General features: G+C 37.7%; 3 protein-coding genes across 6 annotated transcripts; 1 reads left to right on the forward strand and 2 right to left on the reverse strand.

Annotated features, from left to right (window-relative positions):
• LOC109231355 (expansin-like B1) lies at positions 583-2,375 on the forward strand. The gene is made up of 5 exons (XM_019396991.1): positions 583-943; positions 1,045-1,151; positions 1,256-1,437; positions 1,558-1,690; positions 1,925-2,375. Exons 1-5 carry the CDS (start codon positions 802-804, stop codon positions 2,126-2,128), a joined length of 768 nt encoding a protein of 255 aa, XP_019252536.1. The 5' UTR covers positions 583-801; the 3' UTR covers positions 2,129-2,375.
• On the reverse strand, positions 2,857-5,594 carry LOC109231356 (pentatricopeptide repeat-containing protein At3g29230-like). The gene has a single exon (XM_019396992.1). The coding sequence runs from the start codon at positions 5,506-5,508 to the stop codon at positions 3,589-3,591; it is 1,920 nt and encodes a 639-aa protein (XP_019252537.1). The 5' UTR covers positions 5,509-5,594; the 3' UTR covers positions 2,857-3,588.
• On the reverse strand, positions 6,888-19,304 carry LOC109231357 (SUPPRESSOR OF ABI3-5). 4 transcript variants are annotated; one of them, XM_019396995.1, is made up of 17 exons: positions 19,127-19,304; positions 17,222-17,356; positions 16,982-17,022; positions 16,547-16,756; positions 16,012-16,468; positions 15,867-15,938; positions 15,655-15,747; positions 15,494-15,573; positions 14,727-14,877; positions 13,886-13,970; positions 13,302-13,393; positions 13,149-13,217; positions 12,541-12,711; positions 11,576-11,759; positions 8,533-9,474; positions 8,027-8,208; positions 6,888-7,354 (listed from the first exon to the last, which is right to left on the reverse strand). In XM_019396995.1, the coding sequence occupies exons 2-17, from the start codon at positions 17,267-17,269 to the stop codon at positions 7,172-7,174; spliced, it is 3,060 nt and encodes a 1,019-aa protein (XP_019252540.1). In that variant the 5' UTR covers positions 17,270-17,356; positions 19,127-19,304; the 3' UTR covers positions 6,888-7,171. The 4 variants fall into 4 exon arrangements, with proteins under 4 accessions (XP_019252540.1, XP_019252541.1, XP_019252538.1 ...); XM_019396996.1 differs by having other exon boundaries at positions 14,727-14,880; positions 16,012-16,435; positions 19,127-19,303; XM_019396993.1 differs by having other exon boundaries at positions 14,727-14,880; positions 19,127-19,303.

Here is a 19,613-nt window from a genome sequence, read left to right on the forward strand (position 1 = left end):
TAATCCAATAAATGAAATGTGTCTTTATATACACTGTTATCACTTAACATAGTTAATTAATATGCATACGCACCTCAGTTTTATTACTTTAACTATGGCAAACTAATGTAATTTAGTGTAAACATCGAGTGTGGGTTATCACTATCACACAAGTTGGTTCAGACCATTAAGATAATAGTTTTGAGATTATTCTTATCAAGAAAGAGGCCATCTCATCTCATGCAACAACAACAACAAACCCAGTGTAATCCCACAAGTGGGGTTTGGAGAGGGTATTGTGTACGCAGACCTTATTCCTACCTTAATGTGAAGGTAGAGAGGCTGATCCCGATAGACCCTCGGCTTAAAAAATAATTGATTAGTAGTTCTCCCTCAGTAGTCAATATCTTTTAGGCAAAATACATAGTCTACAAAGGTCGATGGGTAAACTATGTAGTTTGCCTATCTTTTACAATAATATCTGCAAGGTCGATGGGTAAACTATGTATTTTGCCTATCTTTTACAATAATATAGTTTCTAATAGGAGCATCTGAAGGTTGGCAAGGAAACTCAGAAAGTAACATCTTCAATTATCTAAAACAAGTAATTCAAGGTCCAAAAAGGTTGCTAGGGAAAGTAAAGGCAGAATTCCATGCATTCAAAATGAAGTTGAACAGAATGTCAAAAGTCATACTTGAGTTTTACCCAGGTGGACCTTATTTGCTGCTTTGAGTTCCCAATAAATACTAGACCGCCATCACTTCCCTGCAACAGCAACTCGTTCTCTTTGCTTAATTCCCTTTCTTGTGATCATAATCCAAATGGCTCCTCTTCAACTTCTTGCGGTCTTTGCAGCAACTTTTATCGTCATGCAAACTACGGGAAATTCTCAGACATGCCCGGATTGTTTCGTTCATTCTCGTGCAGCTCACTATCCAAATTCAGAAGAAAAAGGAACAGAAAGTGAGATGCTTAACATGCATAGTTGAACAATAACATGCACCTAAAGTGGAGAAAATAATTTTTTTTCCATAGAATAACCTTTTGTGTTTGATTGCATGCAGCTGGGAGTTGTGGATTTGGTACTTTTGGAGCAACAATTAATGGCGGAGATGTGTCAGCAGCATCAGACCTCTTTCGAAATGGTCTAGGATGTGGTGCATGCTACCAGGTAATGATCAAAAAGGAAGAAGCATTATAGTCAATAAATAGATGATAAATAGCCAAGATTTTCAAATATAAGATGTCATTCCAAACTCTACCTTGTTTTGCTAGGTGAGGTGCACCAATAGTAACTACTGTTCTGATAAAGGAGTGACCGTAGTTATAACAGATCAAGGAGCAGGTGATCACACAGACTTTATTCTAAGTCAGCGAGCCTTTGCTCGCATGGCTCAGACGACAGATGCTGCTGCTTCTCTATTATCACTTGGTGTGGTGGATATCGAGTATAGAAGGTAAGATGTGTAATTGGGAAATATGGATATTAATTCATCGTAATACATAGGTATCCATAAGCAATTTCTTTTCTGTTAGAGGGAGACTCACATATTTGTCGCTCTTTTGCCATCGAACAGGGTCTCATGCAGCTATCCAGACAAAAATATTACAATCAAGATTGAAGAGAGCAGCGACAATCCTCATTACTTGGCTTTTGTGATATGGTATCAACAAGGAAAAAAGGATATTACCGCTGTGCAACTATGCGAGGTATATCTGCTAGATTTCAAGAACCTAACACCGGTTTCATCTTTCAGAATGCACTCAAGGTTCCACACAGCAAGAGTTTCTATTAAGGCATAAAATAAAAGCTGTAATAATGAAAATACCTAATAAAGATGTACATACACTCGCTAAAGAAATAACAATAGGAGGAAGTTAAGGATGCTTCATCCAAATTCCTATATTTCAACATTTTGAATACTATCTTCTTTCAATATGCAGACACAAAATTTTGTATGCAAGCTGTTGGACAGGACACGTGGAGCAGTGTGGACTACTACTTCACCTCCAAGGGGACCTTTGCAAATCAGAATGTTGTTGAGTGTTGATGATGGAGATGAGACTTGGGTTGTTCCTGTCAATAATATACCTGAGAACTGGAAAGCTGGTGACACATATGACTCAGGAATACAAGTGGATGCATAAACACAAAGGACTCTGTTGCTAAGATCAACTTGTTACTAAATAAGTTTATTGGCTCTTTGATGGTGTTACTCTGTGTTAGCTCTCATTCTTTTCTGTTAGTAGTTCTACTCAACAAAACGATCCTCACTCAATTATGTATTTTCAACAAATACAGTTTTAAGTTTTAAAGCAGTTTTTCATATTGATGACCAGATTGTACGAAATACAGAACTTGTCTAAATTTATTACTTTAAGCTGTGGATGAGCCCATCATCTTCCTGAACAGCATCCGCCAATACACATTCAATAAGTACAAGGACATTCCTTTAAGTACTAAATTCTGCATTATTGCACAGAATTACTCCATTTCATTTTATGTGAAGGTGTTTGACTGGCTACGGAATTTAAGAAAGAATGAAAGAAAGAAAGAAAGAGACGTTTGGAATCTTGTAGTCTTAAACGTGCCATGGCATTTTTGTGACTATAAAATCATGTCATTAAGGGTAAATGGCAAGTTTAGAGTTAAACTTTTATAAAAAGATACCATTCTTTTTGGAACAAGACTAAAGAGGAAAGATTCTCACATAAAATGGAACGGAGGGAGTAGTCTTTTATTCAAAATATGTTTATGTTCAACTATTTTAGCATATTATTTCATGTATAAACTAAATTTCTTCAATTACATAACAGGTCTGATTGTTCAAACTTAAAATATTGCTTGCATTACATTAAACGACAAACTTCTGCACATTAATTCAAAGCAAATGCTAGCATTTATTGGAAAAATACAGCCACCAAAATTAACCTGTACAAATAGAACATTAATTCTGGTCACAAGACTCTAGACATGAGAACCTCTTAGCTCTTAATAATAACACAAGTAATCAAGAAGTGGCAAAGAAGTCAACTTCAAATGTACTGTAGTAGCTACGGTTGTTACAGACAAAGGGGATGAAACTGTGATCGTTACAGATACAAGGGAAGACAGCTATATGATTAGAATTCATCAGCTATCACAACCTGAAGAATCTTCAGATATATTATGGGGAGGAAAACAAAGTAGGAAATCTTGGAGTGGTCAGCTTATTAACTTTGGGATTTCACTGCCATATGTGATGATCTTAAGTTATCAACTAATGACTTTTTCTTCAACCTGTGGATATCTCAGCCCTTTTAAATTCTTAACTTTCAAGAATTCCACCAGTGATGTTCACTTTCGCTATTCCAATTGTCAGTTCTCATCCCACCACAAAAGTTGCAGGTCAGTTGTATACAGTCAAACAAGCATATAATGGACTTGCTGTACCATGCCAAACTTTCTGATGTACCTGAAATGTGCAAAGAAACGTGGGTCTTAGCTCAAAAGCTCGTGCAGTTTTGTTCGTGAGTTTGATGTCCTCGATCCGCTATCTCTTTTGACATCCATGTCTCTGTTGTTGTTTCATCGAAGGCAATCCCTATATTCAAGTTCCTTCATTCCATCACCTTTCGCTCTGGCATTTGATCTGAGCTCCCATCTCATTCAACATGGAACACAGTATATTTCTCTTGTGTACTGAAACATTTTCTGGAAAACACCACATGTTCGAGTTTGCAAATTGGACTAGGCTAGATCCTGCTTCCTTTCTAATTCCCTTTACAACCATCATATTCCTCACCTTCTCCACGTCATCCCATCTCTCTTGTGCAGCATATATGTTGGATAGAAGCACATAGGATCCAATATCCTCTGGATCCCTCTCAATTAATCTTTCGGCTATGATCTCACCAAGTTCCGCATTTGAGTGGGTCTTGCAAGCTGAAAGCAAAGCTCCCCATAATGCCGGTCCAGAGTCCATAGGCATATTCTTGACAAGGTCTTCAGAATCTCTCGTCAAACCAGCTCGTCCAAGAAGATCAACCATGCAGCCGTAGTGCTCAACTTTAGGCTCTATTCTATAAACTCTAGTCATTACATTAAAATACCACCAGCCCTCTAATACCATACCTGAGTGAGTACATGCACTTAGAACACAAACGAACGTAGCATCATTAGGCATCACTCCACTTTTTTCCATCTCCATGAATGTTTCAAGTGCTTCCTCACCATGCCCGTGGGTTCCATAACCCATTATCATAGAGTTCCACGACACAACACTTTTCTCTGGCATCTGAGCAAATACCTCCTTCGCCAAATCCATCTCCCCGCACTTGGCATACATTGTCAACAGGGCAGTTGAAAGCAACGTGTCGGGGTTAATCCTCCCACTATAACTTATATAAGAGTGTATCCACTTTCCTAGATCAAGTTTCCCTAAATGCGCACAAGCAGTCAAAACACTCATAAGGATTGCCTCATTTGGCTGAATATCTCTTCCCTGCATCAATCTATCAAACAATCTCAAACATTCCCCATAGTCCTTTAGTCTCACATAAAGAGCCATTAGAGTTGTCCAAGATACTACATCCTGATAATCCATCTGCTCAAACAGAGAACGGGCAGCTACTACATTTCCAACCTTAGCATACCCATCGAGCAAACAATTCCAAGTAACAATATCCCTCGAAGGCATATTCATAAACAGCAAATTTGCAGCCTCCATATCTCCAATCCCCACATATCCAGATAACATGGAATTCCAACTAAATACATCCCTTTCGGGCATTACATCAAAAACACGACGCGCAAAATTCACTTCTCCATTTTTCACATAGCCGTCAATCATAGTATTCCAAGTTACCAAATCTGAGTCAGAACTTAAATCAAACACCTTCCTCGCATCACCAATCCGCCAACAAACCGAATACATATGAATCAAGACATTCCTAGTATACAAATCCAACTCAAATCCACATTTCACAATATGGGCATGAATCTTTTTACCTTCTTTTACCATACCCAGATCAGCACAAGCCTTAACCAATATCGGAAACGTGTAATTATTCCGAAAGATCCCATTTTTAACCATCTGATCATGGTAAAACACCAAAGCCTTTTCAGGTTCATTAAAATTCACATAACTTTTCATAATAGTATTGCAAATAAAAGCATCTGGGGTTTCAAGATTCTCAAAAATCTTTACAGCATGAGCAAAAGTGAGCTGTGAAGAGCAAAGTTTCTTCACAACTCGACCTGCAGCTAAAGGGTGTTGAAAAATGCCTGAAAGTATGAGCTGGGAATGTATTTGATTAAAATGTCTCAAGTTTGCGGTGCAAGAATCTAAGATACGTAAAATGGGGTGGCTTAAATTCAATATATGTACACTATTGTTGTTGTATGGGTCAAAAGATTCAGCATTATGTTGATCAGACCAGAGTTTTGGAGTGGGCTTTGAAAGGTTTATTTGAGTTTTGATGAACTTATTAACGCATTCTGAAGAAAGGGAGAGGGATTGCTTGGGATGTTTAAATCTAACGGGCATATTTCCTCCCGCGAAATTTGGCGGCCACTGGAAATGTTTTAGAACCCTTAAGAAATTCGTGCTTGCCTGCTTGGTGGGGGGAGAAATACGAGGTACTTTATCGAATTTAGTGACAACATGAGTACTTTACTAAGTACCACATTTTATTTCAAATTTGCATACATCAACAAATTCTATTTCTTTCTCATGGCGTATGCAATTATTTTTATTAAGCTTGTATATTTATATTTACTCATTTGTAACATAATACACGTTTCAAATTCGGATATAGGATGATGATTGCGGTAGGTTGACTACCAGCATAAAAAAATTCATGATGAGTCCTCATAACATAAATATTATTGGGACGTGCTCACTTGGGCACGCGTTACGTCGGAAGTGATGAAAAATAAGCAATGGGTGCCACCACAAGTCGGAACGAAGGGGTAGTTGTTGGTGGTGTTGCTACTCATTTGTAATATATAATCTTTCACATTTTTAATAGGTAAATATCTTCGCATAACTGTGTTTTTCCTTTACCTACTTTTTCATAAAAATATTTATTTTATTTACTTTTCAATAATTAGTTTTATTAAAGCATATACTTTTAAGTTTTAATTACAATAAACTTAATTTTGTTTGGTGAGAAATTTTAATTTTGCTTAATAAAAATATTATCCAATTATGGAATATAAGGTTTTTTTGATAACGTCCACAAAAAAATGATGTTTTTGACAAGAAATTAATCATAATCATATTATAAATAAACCAATTGTTTGGACACATTAGGTTTGTAATTGCCAGAATTAAGTACTACTATTGCGAAGGTCATGTTAGTTAAGGGAATAAAGAAAATTAGAATGTTAGGATAATAATCAAAAAGGCAAAATAAACTGTCTCATAAACCAATAGACAATTCGATCAATAATTTGACATAAAAGGGAGAAAATGTTGATTGGTAGTCCAAGTTAGTCTGACTGGTGAACATTTTATGTTAGACAGAGTAATGTCCTTGACTAGGTTCAGCTCTTAATTTCCATAATCTTCTTCTCTTTCATTACATTCATGTTTATCTACATTTTGTATCCTCTACCACTTGAGCTTTGTGAATTGTGATACGGTTTAAGTGACCATTTGCGTATTAAACCAACTAAAACAGCAACTCCAAAACTGCAGAACTCCCGCTTGAGTTCTGTCACTCCATATCTTGCAAATGTTGTTCCCCCTGTATTTACTACTTAATTGTGAGCGCGAAAAAAATAAATTTATTCAACACCTCGAAGCAATTTTACAACACACAATGTTTCTTCTCTAGCTCAGCCAGTCACCCAGATATCTTTCAAGTAACCGATCAAAAATGCGTCACTTCACTAACAAGTAGATCCATGAACTAAACGTAATAAAGAGAAATGTCTTGGCTTTGCAAAAATAGGCACACAAGTGCGATATTCTGATTCCAACATTCCTCAGATACAGGGCATTGCAGAAAGAGATGCAGAAAAACAGAACCTTATCCTTCACATTTTGAAATAATTCCAACAGCAAAAGGAAAAAGTAACAAACAAATCAATAAACTAACTAACTAGAGTTGCAACACTAAATCGGAAACATTTTCTAATCAACATCTCCAGTCCACATCCTGGAATGGTTGTTATATACTTCTCCATTTTTTGCCTCTAAGTTCTTACGACATCTCTCTGAACCGAGCAATGGCCTTCTTTTGTATGAGAGTCTTGTAACTGTCACCAGCCTGTACTTCAAGGTTTGGGTCAACCTTCTTGGGCTGATGAATTCCAAGTCCTGCTCTACGTTCAGATGCTTGAGCTTGGACTGGCTCTACCATACCACTTCCATCCTTCCCCAATCCCTGAATTCATGACAATAAAAGAAACCAAAAACAATTCCCAAAATACAGTGTTAGGCTTTGACATACGAGAAGGAATACCAATTTGCAGCCAGGGCATCACGAGCTCATACAAGTATACACACAAAATGCAGTGTTAACCTCCACATATTTTAGAAGAAAAAAAGGCTGTAACCCTTAATAAACAATTCAGCAGAACCGGACCGATGAAATCGATATAAGCTTCTTATTTTTTATCAGTAAAATCAATATAAGGTTATTAGTTGGGATCCATATATGGTACAAAGGAAGAACTAAATCTGTATTCCATAATACCAATTAGTTGGAATACGTTTTAGTAATGTCAGCATGTTTTCTTTAGGTCCAATGTTTTTATGAGTATTTTGGTCCTGTAAGAGATCTACAGGCTAATGATGAACTTCTAGTGCTTTCACTTCTATTTTTTAATTTTATTTTGATATAATATTGGACTAAGATGAGCTTAAATGGAGCGATATGGCAATTGAGGATCCATAAAGCCATGCCAACTTGTTTGGGATTGAGGTGTAGTTATTTTAGTTGTAATTAGTATAAGGTTATCAACAACACTTTTAAATGAAGGAGATTATGAACAACATTTTTCTGCGATCAAATAGAAATGAAGTCTATGAAGAGTTGTAGGGTAAGAGATGATACCAAGCCCTCCTGCCATCCCATGTTGCGGAGCATACGGTTGCCCACATTACTCTCGTCAATAGCCCGGTCAGCAGAGATCACCTCAAAGCTCTGACTATTTGCTTCTGCACTACGTCCACCTCCAACACCAGGTGGGAAAGGTGTTGGATCAAAAACACCTCTTCTAGATGTTGAGTCTCGATCTTGAAGCCCAGCAATAATAGAAAACAAATTTTCTCACAAGTTAATACACATACAAACAAATCTAGCAACCACCATTGGAATCTTCATCTTTTGAAGTTTTCCAACTAAGCAAGGTCTGGACCTACATAAAAGTTTTCAACTATGGAAGAATTGCATCCTATTACAGAAATGAAGAGAAGACTCTAACAAAAAACCATGGCGCATCAGAAACCTCAGGAGGAAAGGGAGGGTGGGATAGGAGGGAGGGAGAGAGGGAGAGAGGTGCAAAGCTGAGAAGAGTTCAAACAAGCTGCATTAGCCCAAAATGTTGAGTGAATTCTTACTTGAATCTCCAAGATCTGATGCATCATCTCCAAAAGCTGAAGATGAACCATACAAGCTCCTCCGCTCAGCAGCACGATCTCGGTATGCAGTTGTAGTTTGAGACTGCTCCTTAGTAGATGGAGGCTGCGATGGCATCTCTGAAAACCTTCTTTTACCACCTCCAGCTGGTACTGGGGGCATATAAGAACCCAATGCAGATGCATCTGTCCTAAAGGGCGCTGCAGAGGCATCTGCATTTGTTAATGAGGGAGCTGTGCTTGTTGGCATGGTATGTGAGGTGGATGAACTTCCAGATGATCCTGTATACAGGGTATCCGATTTCACAACTCCTAAACCAGAACCTCTTATTACGCCCTTCAGAGTGCCCCCAGAGCTGTTAGTCACAGACCTAGGCCTATCCGGAGACTCAAAACTCACAGACTGAAAAGTTGAGTTTCCTGCAAGTCCTGGACTAGCTGTAGCATTCTCTCTAGCAGTCAAGGGCTCAGCTTTTAACTTGGTTTTTGCTGCAGGTCCTACTGAGTTAGATCTGTCTTCACCCACTGTCTGGTTGTCTTCAAGCGCCACGCGGGGAGCTTGACCTTCATGACTTCTTTGCTTCCACATTGATAATACATTATTCATTTTCTTCTTATTGGCAAGGATGCTGCTTTTTGAGGCAAGTTTTATCTCTTTTGCCTTCTCCTTCTCTTTCTTTTCAGCAGCTATTGCTGCAGAGGCAGCAGCCTGGATAGCGTCGGGTAGTGAGGAAGCCTTCTCACCAGCTACTACAATAGCTGGTGCAGATATAACAACTTTCTTAGTGTTTGAGCCATCAGATGATTTGGTAGTTTCAGTTTGTCCCTCTGCTGCTTTGTCATTGTGATTGGTACATGGTACATATTGCTGAGTTTTCTGGTCGTAAGTATACCAGATCCCATTGTTACCGTCATAATACAAACCTGCAAAAGTAACAATAATTGCGATGGTGTCACGTTTTACCTGCACCTGTAATTACGTCCTAGGGCTTACCAAGACCTTTTCATAACCCAGCTCCCAACACATACTCAAACTTGAGAAAAGAGAGAATCACTACAAGATAAAACAGAAATAGAAAGATAGTTTTTTCCCAAGTATTATTAATATAATAGCAGCAATAATCACATAAAAAATAGGCTCAAACAGGACTGCCAGATGTAACACAAACCTCCTGAAAGAATGAAACCTAGCACACCCTTAAAATAGGCAATTGGACAATATTTGGTTGGAGTTGGAGGGGAAAAAAAAAAGAGCACTTGAAGTTGAAGTTAAAAAGAGTATTTGAAAGTTATATGTGTTTGGACATTAATTTCACCTGAAAAAATGAAGTTGAAGATTGGCGAGTAAAAACAATTATTTCACTTGAAATGCCCCTCAAACAAGTCTTTCAAGACTTCACCCCTATTTGAAAAACTAAAGTTCAGTTCAGTATTTACAAAATAATAAATGATATTTATGGCCAAACATAAGTGGAATTGGTAGATTATTGGACTGAGAAAATAAGACAGCAGGTGCACAACTCAGTTAAAGTCATCGTCCCCCACACCCCACACAAAAAATAAAAATTCCCCCTGATCATAGTATAGATTCTCATACAAAAGCAAAAGAAATAATGTGGAACCATTTCTCCCTACATGTGAAGAATTTTCAGATGGGTGACCTTTCACACTTAGCAGCTTACGAGCAAGGGACAGACATCCGAATGCCATCACAGTTCCCAGCACTTTATAGACCAAAGGTAGATGTACTGGACTATCATCTCTAATTGTTTATAGAGTAAAATAAAAATCTCTATCCAGCCAAGTCTTCACGAGAAGAAACGGGCACCAAAATTGCACTAGCTTCTTACATTCAGGGGTCAACTTGTAGGAAATTGAGATCTGCAACATTATCTACTAAGGCCTCGTTTGTTTGCACTTAATGGAGGTCTGAATCTTAATCATTCGGATCTCAGACATTAAGTGCGTTTGTTTTTAAAGGCTGAATCTTAATTATTCATATCTTAATAATTAAGTGTTTTTTTTTAACTTCACAACCACTTGATGGGTCTGTATGATTAAGATCGGTAACAGAGACTTAATTTCATTAAGAGGCTATCATCCATATTCATTACTAACTGCGCCACCGCCCACCATTAACAACTACCACCATACCACCCACCACAACCATACTCAACCACCATCATCCTCAATCACAGTTGCCGCCATTATCGACTACCACCACCAGCCATCCCCACCACTCCCACCACCATCATTCTCAACCACAACCAAGACTCTTCCACCTCAACTACCATAACTAACCACCCCATCACCATCAACAACCATAGCTGGCACTGCCCATCATTCTAAGCTACCACCACCCACCACCACTTCTTCAATCATAACTACTAACAACACCCGTCATTATTAACTATCACCACCACCATCCTCAATAATAATCGCCACCACTACAAATCACCACTAGCCACAACCCTGAACCCACACCGTCAACCAAAATTATCACCAACCACCACCTCAAGTCAGCATTCACAAGCACCATTGTTAGCCATCACCACCAGCAACTACCATATTTTAGAACACTATATATTTCATTGATAGAATATTATATTAATTAGTATTTCATTTGAATTTTATGTTTATTAATTTTTAAATAAAGATTAATTTTATACATTCAAATGTTAAAAATCAAACCGTCTTAATTTTTTAGTATTCAGATCTTCATACACATCTTAATATTCAGATGTGTATCCAGATTCAGACATCTTAATCTTAATACACATCTTGATATTCAGATTCAGACGTCTTAATCTTAAAAAAACAAATGAGGCCTAAATGGACCGCTGCAGTCTCACTTAGACTGCATACAACCCCATGGCACCCAAAAGGCACAAGACGTGAGCAGACAAAGTGTCCACTATTTCATGTACTTAGTTAAAAAGCATCAGCTAATAATATGTGCTTAACCAGACTTGGTTCATATATGACACAAAGTGAACAGTGCTTTAAACATAAACTGGAAACAAACCTGTATTCCCATCATAATAAAAACCAGAAGCAGCATCATAATAATAGCCAGAAGCTTCATCCCAGACAAATCCAGATTGTGGAGCAGAATTCTGCCAAGCAACTTCTCCACTGCGCTCTTGTCCACCGGTTGACAGTTTATCATCAGGATTATATTCTTTTGGTGCCCATCCAACAGCATCATACTAAAAGCATGGAGGAGGTATAATTAGACAAGTGTAACTTGACCTAATTCTATCGGATGATTATAGATGTGCTAACATGCATCAAATAACGAATCAACATTTTAGAGTCTTCTATTGAAAGATGAACAGATGTCCATCCAACCAACGTAAAAGAAAGCTACAAACTACACAATGCCTAAGCTATCACTTGGTGACACTCAAAGCTCATTCTTTGCAGCAATAGTCTCCCCATCTCACCCACCCACCCCCCAACCCTGCCGCAAAACAGAACAGAATTATGAATGAAACTGTTGCATATGGATAAAAACAACAATAGTTAGCTTTTTACTCCCATATATTCCAAACAATTAACCCCCCCCCCCCCACCCAAAACCAAAAAAAAAGAGAGAGAAGCGCAGAGTCGGCTTAATTAAAAGAAATTAGTAAAAGCACAGTGATTCTACTAATCTGCAGAAAGTACCAAAAAGGAAATACAACATCGGAAGTCTTCAATACATTTGATAAAAGGATGAATAATGTTTCAATATTTGAGAAATGGATGACATATCTTAAGTTATTCGATTGATACACTCTGACCAACTGCATGAGATGTATTTAATCAACTTGCAGCAATTTAGAAAAGCTACTAAGCAGATATGAATGGAAGGAATTCACCCATTCAGACTAAAATTACTTGTTCAAGATCATCTCTCTCTAACAAAGGTATCTGTAGGCAGCAAATTCGCCCAGCATAACAAAAAAAAATGAACAGAGCTATAACCAAGGTAAAGAGTAGGAGAACCTGTTGAGCAAAAGTTGCTGCTTCAATAGCAGCAGCTGCAAGGCTACTAGTCTGAGAAGCATTTGATCCTGGTCCAAGGATACTTTTTGCATATGCAACTCTAAGAATCTGCCCATTCTTCTCCAATGTTGTACCGTTTGTTGCTTCAAGAGCTTTAGTAGCTTCCTCCACCTGAAATATACGAAAATAGCACAATTATGATAAAATATTTTCCTGCTACACACTTCATCCAATTTGCTCGTTGACAAATAAAGACTAGAATCTTTACAGGGAACAAGCCTCTAAGCAATGCAGAAAATGGAATTATTATAAATGACAATGGTAAAATACTATATGAAGAGAACATGAACCACCTTGTATGTTTTTCCCTTTTGTGAATGAAACCCTTACTCATCCAGAAAAAACAGAAGGAAAAACATATTGACATTCATGTTCCTAATCACCAATATAATCTACAAAAAGAATGTTTTACACAAACTTCTCAAAATGAAAATATCATATATAAATTTTCCCATGGCCAACCAAAAATAAGGATGTGTACTCCTATTGATGCTCCGTGCCGTATATGAATATTCAATCACTTCAATAACAACCAAAACTAAACGTACCGAATAGAAGTGCACAAATGCAAATCCCCTCGAGACGTGAGTGAACTTGTCTCTGACAAGACGAAGATCCTGCACATGTTAAGTTGTTAGACAACTAGATAGGAGCCAGGAAACACAAAAGAAGGTCAACAATGACAAGAAAAAATAATTCACCTTAATAGGAGCGTGTTTGGAAAATTCATAACGAAGCATCTCCTCATCTGCATTTTCATCTAATCCACGGACAACTAAGACATGTGTGGGACCTGATAAAGTATCAAATTAAGATCAATCCAACTATGCTAATTAAGTGCCCGTTTGGGGAATTGGAGACCCTCTTAATCAGGATTTAGTGGGAAAGCAACCCCTGTTCTTTTCTAAGAATCCTAGTTTGGCAAGAACCTGAACTCCTGAGATGGCCTTAAGCTGGATTTGGTCCAAAGAATACGGCCTAAAAGTCTGGAGTGCTGTGACCACATTTTTTAATTTTCCTTACCCAAAAGTAATTACCACCTTTATACCTATTTCTCTTCCCGTTCTCTCTCTTTCCTCCATATAAATATAAGTAATAACATGCCAAACCAAGATTACGTGAAATCCCAAATAACCTTTACATTTTAAAAAAACAAGGACTGAACGCGCATTAGATTATACTGGATATAAATTGCTTTTAAAATCAGTTGGATTCAATCTATTCCATACTTGGAAGTTCCAAACAAGAACCTAGATATGAGCTGAACATATAATATATTAGTAACCTGCTTCGCCTCTCCTCCCCAGAGAGCTAGAGTTGGATGATGCCATGTCTGCTGGAGGAGCATCATCTGTCCGTGGCTCATTACACTGTTTCAAAGAGGAACAGGATCACACATAGCTATCATAGGATGATACCAAGAAAAAACTTGTTCGCTGGAGCTATATTATGATAATAACTTTATGCATCTATGAACAACTCAGCCAAGATATTTGTCAGACTGCAGATAAAGAAAATATCTGATCGGTGTAAAGTATAAAAAACAAGACTACCCAAAGTACTCTGTTACTATTATGAACACAAACAACAGCATCCTTAACTCCCAACTCTCTGTTCACAAACCATTGCATACAAGACATATTTGCATCTTTTAATTAGATCAACATTGATAGCAAATGCAGTTCAGTCTTCAATCAATAAAAAATGGCATAAATCTACATATCATATAAGTTGTATATACACAAAAGAGCAAGGGCTGTGACAATGCAACGATTTTTATCCAACAAACATGTGCAAATATTGTTTTCTTAAAGCAAAAAAAAACAAAATTGAACACGAACAAACATGTGCAAATATTGTTTTCTTAAAGCAAAAAAACAAAATTGAACACGAACAGTGAAAATATATAAAATTACCATCTAGGAAAGATGATAAAAACCGTGTGTGTGTGCATGTATGTTGGATAATGGGTGGCTTCGATCAAAGTCGAAGCAATTTACAAGTTTCATAATATATCTTCTTTATCTTACAATAGAACTCTAAGGCAATCCCTTTATTAACAGAGATTGTCAACTAGCAAGGTAGAGTTATAAGAGTACTATAAGAATAGGATTAAAAATAAGAACCTGAAAACAAGATGTTCGCCGTGCAAAATTCACACATCCACAGATGGTGCACATCCAATCAGATGGAACAGTGACACTCCGGTGGTTACCATGGTTAGATCTTGAAGCACTGTCTAGACTACCAGGCCCACCGGGCCCTGCAGTTGGCTTGCTACTGCCAAACAACAAATTAGAGGTCTGTTAATTCAAACTTAGCAGCGGTACCAGAACATATTATTCAGAAAAGCCAAGAGTAATTTCTAAAACTGCTGAAAAACATGGTCCCTCTACTACTAAGAAAATGGACATTGCAGCTTGTCTGAAAATTGCAGAAATAAAAGATGAAAATAACCGGAAGTTGAAGAAATATTAATTACTGTACTGATTGGGGGCCTAGTGGGTATATTTTCGTCTTTTTAAAGGAAGAGCACACTTCCTCTTCTCTTTTACTCCCTTCCCTTCCCTAATTTGCAGGCAGCATCAAAATTCAAGGAAAAAGAATAAAAGGGATGATGACTTTTGATATACCATGACATGAAAGAAAGTGCCGCAGTTGCAGTGACGAAGCACAAAGAACTGATGGTTCAAGAAAGCTTGAATAAATTTACTCAAAAAGGGTGCTCCAAATTTGACCCCAAACAGAAACTAAACCCTAAATGTGCAAGAGAAAGTAAACACTTGGTGCATTATACCCTTGGCTTCACAAGACAATCTTGCAAAGTATGAACTGGCAGTGATAATAAAGATAACAAAATCAGCACTCTCATATGCAACAAAATAATATTTACCTGTACTCGAAGAAAAGCTTCCTACCATCCACAACTAGACCCTCATCCCCAAGTTTATCCATCATTGCTTGCGCCGCACCCTATTTCACAGCACTAAGCTCAATTCTGTGCTAGAATGAAATGGAAAATATGACATTTGCATATAATTTTATTTTTCATACCACAGAAGGGAAATCAATAAAGGCAAATCCGCGAGAAACGCCAGAATTTCGTTCTTTGATCACACGAACATGGCGTAGGGGCCCCCACTCAGCCTTTAAAAAAAGCATACAAAAGGAGAGAAATTTGATGAGCACAAATACAGCAAAACTGAGTGGGCGACAAGTAGCACATAGAGAGTTGAGCCAGAAGAAGAGATTGATAGAGAGAGTACAAGGATCTGATACAAATCTTCTTCGGTCGTTTTCTGTGAAAGGCCTTTGACAACAACAGTCGCTGAAGGGGCCTACATTAAATAGCAGAAGCCATGAGCGCTTCTACCATAACCGCAAATGGGATATGCAATGTATGAAACATACCACAGAATAATTGTCATGGTATCTTTTATCATCATGATCTCTTCGTCTCTCACTTCTATCGTATCGGCCATCATCATAACTGTCCTCTCTATGACTGCGACTATGACTTCGACTTCGAGGAGATCTTGACCTCATGCGATCATCACGACCACGAGAACGTGAGCGGGAATGCTCATGTCTTCTATATGGACTCGGATCCCTCTCACGACTCGATTCTTTGTCACGTTCACGCTCACGGGATTCACGTCGTCTCCAATTACCATCTTTCCCACTGCCTCTTTCATAGTCTGAGTCATAACTATATCTACTGTACTCATAGTCCCTTTCACGGCTATCCTCCCTGTTCGGGTGCGCCGTACGATGTTTGTAGTCATAATCATCATAGGGGTAGTCGTCACGCTCGCGTCCCCCATACCTAGCAGGCCTGTCAAATCCAGCATCAGGGTAGTTGTCAAAACTGCATAAACCATCTCTGAATGTGTTAATCTCATGATATTTATCAGCTTCACAAATTTCATGATTTAAATCAACATACAGCTTCTCATGCCTCCTGGAATCTCTCTCCACAGGATACTCTTCTTCATAACTTCTTCTCCTTGTTTGAGGCCAGTGTCCAACTGCTGGTGGCGGATGAGGGTAGTGCTCTCCTTCCAGTATATCACGGTGATAGGCACCCCGTGAGTAAACACCATCCCTCGAAAATCTATCATCTAGAAACCTCCTGTCATCATAAGAACCACCAGCCCTGCAAGAAAACCATGAGGCAAAGGCCAATAGGAAAAGGCAAAGAAATAATGGAAGAAAATGAAGTGTCAAGTACCAACATAAATAGGCAGTACATTAAAGATTTTGAATAGTTCTATTACATGTTCATGCAACAAATGTGACATGTATTATTTGATGTCTTAGAAAAATTAATTTATCATCAAGCAATTTGATTACCCTTTTGGTGAAAGATGATAACACTCACCGGAAATCTGGCTCATGAACTCCTCTATAACCCTCCAAAGCCTGTGGATTCAAGAGAATAAGTTGTGTCAGCAAGTTATAATCAAGGATGGAAGTTTAGGCAAATCCATTCCACATCCTCACTCTCCCATGGCTTTCATTCATTGTTCTTTAAGAGATGCTGGAAAATTTTTGGACAATCACATGACCCTAGTTTCTTGTCTATCATCCATTATGTGATTAAGAAGGAAACCACAATTACGCTGTTATTTTCCCATCCATGATGGAGCCCATATCGACCAGGATCCATTTCTTGCAAGAGCCACTGGTGTTATCCCTGCAAAACTCTTGATGTTCTTTTTTGAAGTTTCAGCAGCAAGATGACTGTAAGGCTTTCCTGTAATGCATGCACAAATAGATAGTCAAGCCATCATGAACCAGGAAACAATCTTCATGATTTGGCCTCCCCTTTACTGGACTCCTCAAAATCAAAATCTTCCCAGAACAACTCTTGAAACATTGTAACGTACAACTAAGATCTTCATGTAGGAATCATCAGATATAATGTTACTGAATATCATCTGAACCTGAAGAGATTACTAAACCCAAGGCAAAAGATATGGGCTCTCTTGTTCAAAAATAGAAAGCCACATGATAACTTTCTCAGTACAAAGGACATCACCACGTCAAAAAAAAGGTCATAGGATTACTCAATGAAAGTAATTCCCATCTGTGAAAAGTAGACGATGATGTGCATTTGTAAGGGTGAAACCACTATGCACTAGTCAATTAGAAAGTCCAAAGATATATGATATTTGGAAGTAGAGATCCTTGCGGAGCTCCAAATACATCAATTATAAGCTCAGAAGTTACTGTAAAAGCTGACATCTGGAGACCCCAAAGTGGTAACTTTTTCTTCAAACCATGCATGGCCTAATATGATAACAAAATGCTTATGCACCAGCATTCCGGAAGGATAAGGAATAACCTCACTATTGAGTCTTGTATATCTCTTCTCACATGAAAACAGATGGGCACATGTATATTTGTCAAATTCTCCACGTATACCTCGTCTATCGAAAAGGATAGACGCTAGAGTCAAGGCAGTGATCCATGGAGATACAGTTGTTCATATAGAAAAATAAAAAGAGTTTTAAAAGTGTAACAGCCATTAGAATTGCTGATTGCAATTCACTATACTACCCTGTCTTTCTTTGCAAAATTCAATGCTGTTTCAGCATTCAATATAGATAACAAAAGTGTGGAAACTAGTCTCCGCGCTCAGGATATGCTTAGAGGGATGCAATAGTCAAGAGTATAGTGAGGAGACAATGTGAGGTAAGCCATGAGCAGACAAACACCGATTAGTAACAGCCCCCAAAAAAAAAGTCATGATGGACCATTAACTCTATACAAACTTTTCAAGCTCCCACATCAAGTAACTACAAAGTAACAATAATCACAACAGAAATTAAGACCACAAGAAACAAAAGAAAAATTACACTGAACACTATGTAACATACGACAATAACTTTGTACATATTGTTGAATAATTATCTCGGTAAATAAAAGGTTTGTTCTTTTTTTTCTTTATTTCTTTTTTTTTAACGGAGAAATCCCCGAAGGCAGAACATGATACGGGAACCAGGTGAATAATGTGCCTGCCCCTCTACCCTTCTCCACTCAAATTTCAGGCTTTTGTCTACTGCAGTGTTAAAAATTACTGTAATTCTGTTTTGTTTACTCCTTTTTTCATAACCGAGAAATCATCTTTCTTTCTTCATTCCTTTTAATCCAAAAGTTGATTATGAATACCCAAAATAGGGTAGTAGAACCTATAAAAATAGGAGCCATTGACTTTGAAGTCTGAACATAACGTCAATTAATTTTTTAAAAACTTTTTTATAAAGATGAACAGATGCACAAATTAATTACCAATAGTCCCTCAAAACAACCGGAGAAATTGACACATTAAACTACAAATAAGCTCGTAAAATCACCCAAAAAGCAATAAATTATGGATATGAAGCTTAATTTAAACCGTGAGAAATAGAAAACAAAATTACAACCCAATTCACAAGAGTAGAAATTGAAATTTTTTGGGGAGAGGGGATTAGGGTTTTGGTTTGGGGAAATTAGAGATGGAGGAATGAAGAGGGGATCTTACAAATCGGTTTTTTAAAAACGATCGCCGATGAGTCGCCGGAGCAATGTTTCGCCACCGATGGAAAAAGCTGCGTCAAGTGTTAACTCGACAGAAGAACAAACTCTGCTTTAACGTGAAATTGCAGCGTATTCGATAAATGTAGGATTTTACACAAATAGCCACTGAGAAAGGTTTGGGCTCCTGAGCTCGAAATCGTAGAAATGACACAAAAGCTGCTTTTCGGTAGTTTAATTTTTCAGGATAAAAATTATTTTGAATTGTCCTGAAATTAAGATTTTTTTAATTTATAATTTTAAAATAAAATAAGTATTAGCTAATCTTTAAATAATATTCTTGAAAATGGCTATATGTGCACTTACCGCCTCAAAATCTACAAGGCCCAAATATTTTTAAGTCCACGTAAATGGTCTTCTGGGGTTTTCTTAAATAGCACTCATCTAACACAAGAGGGTGATAGTTTCGCCGCCATTTAACTTTTGTCCCCGTT

This window comes from Nicotiana attenuata, chromosome 8, assembly GCF_001879085.1.
Source record: "Nicotiana attenuata strain UT chromosome 8, NIATTr2, whole genome shotgun sequence".
NCBI lineage: Eukaryota > Viridiplantae > Streptophyta > Magnoliopsida > Solanales > Solanaceae > Nicotiana > Nicotiana attenuata.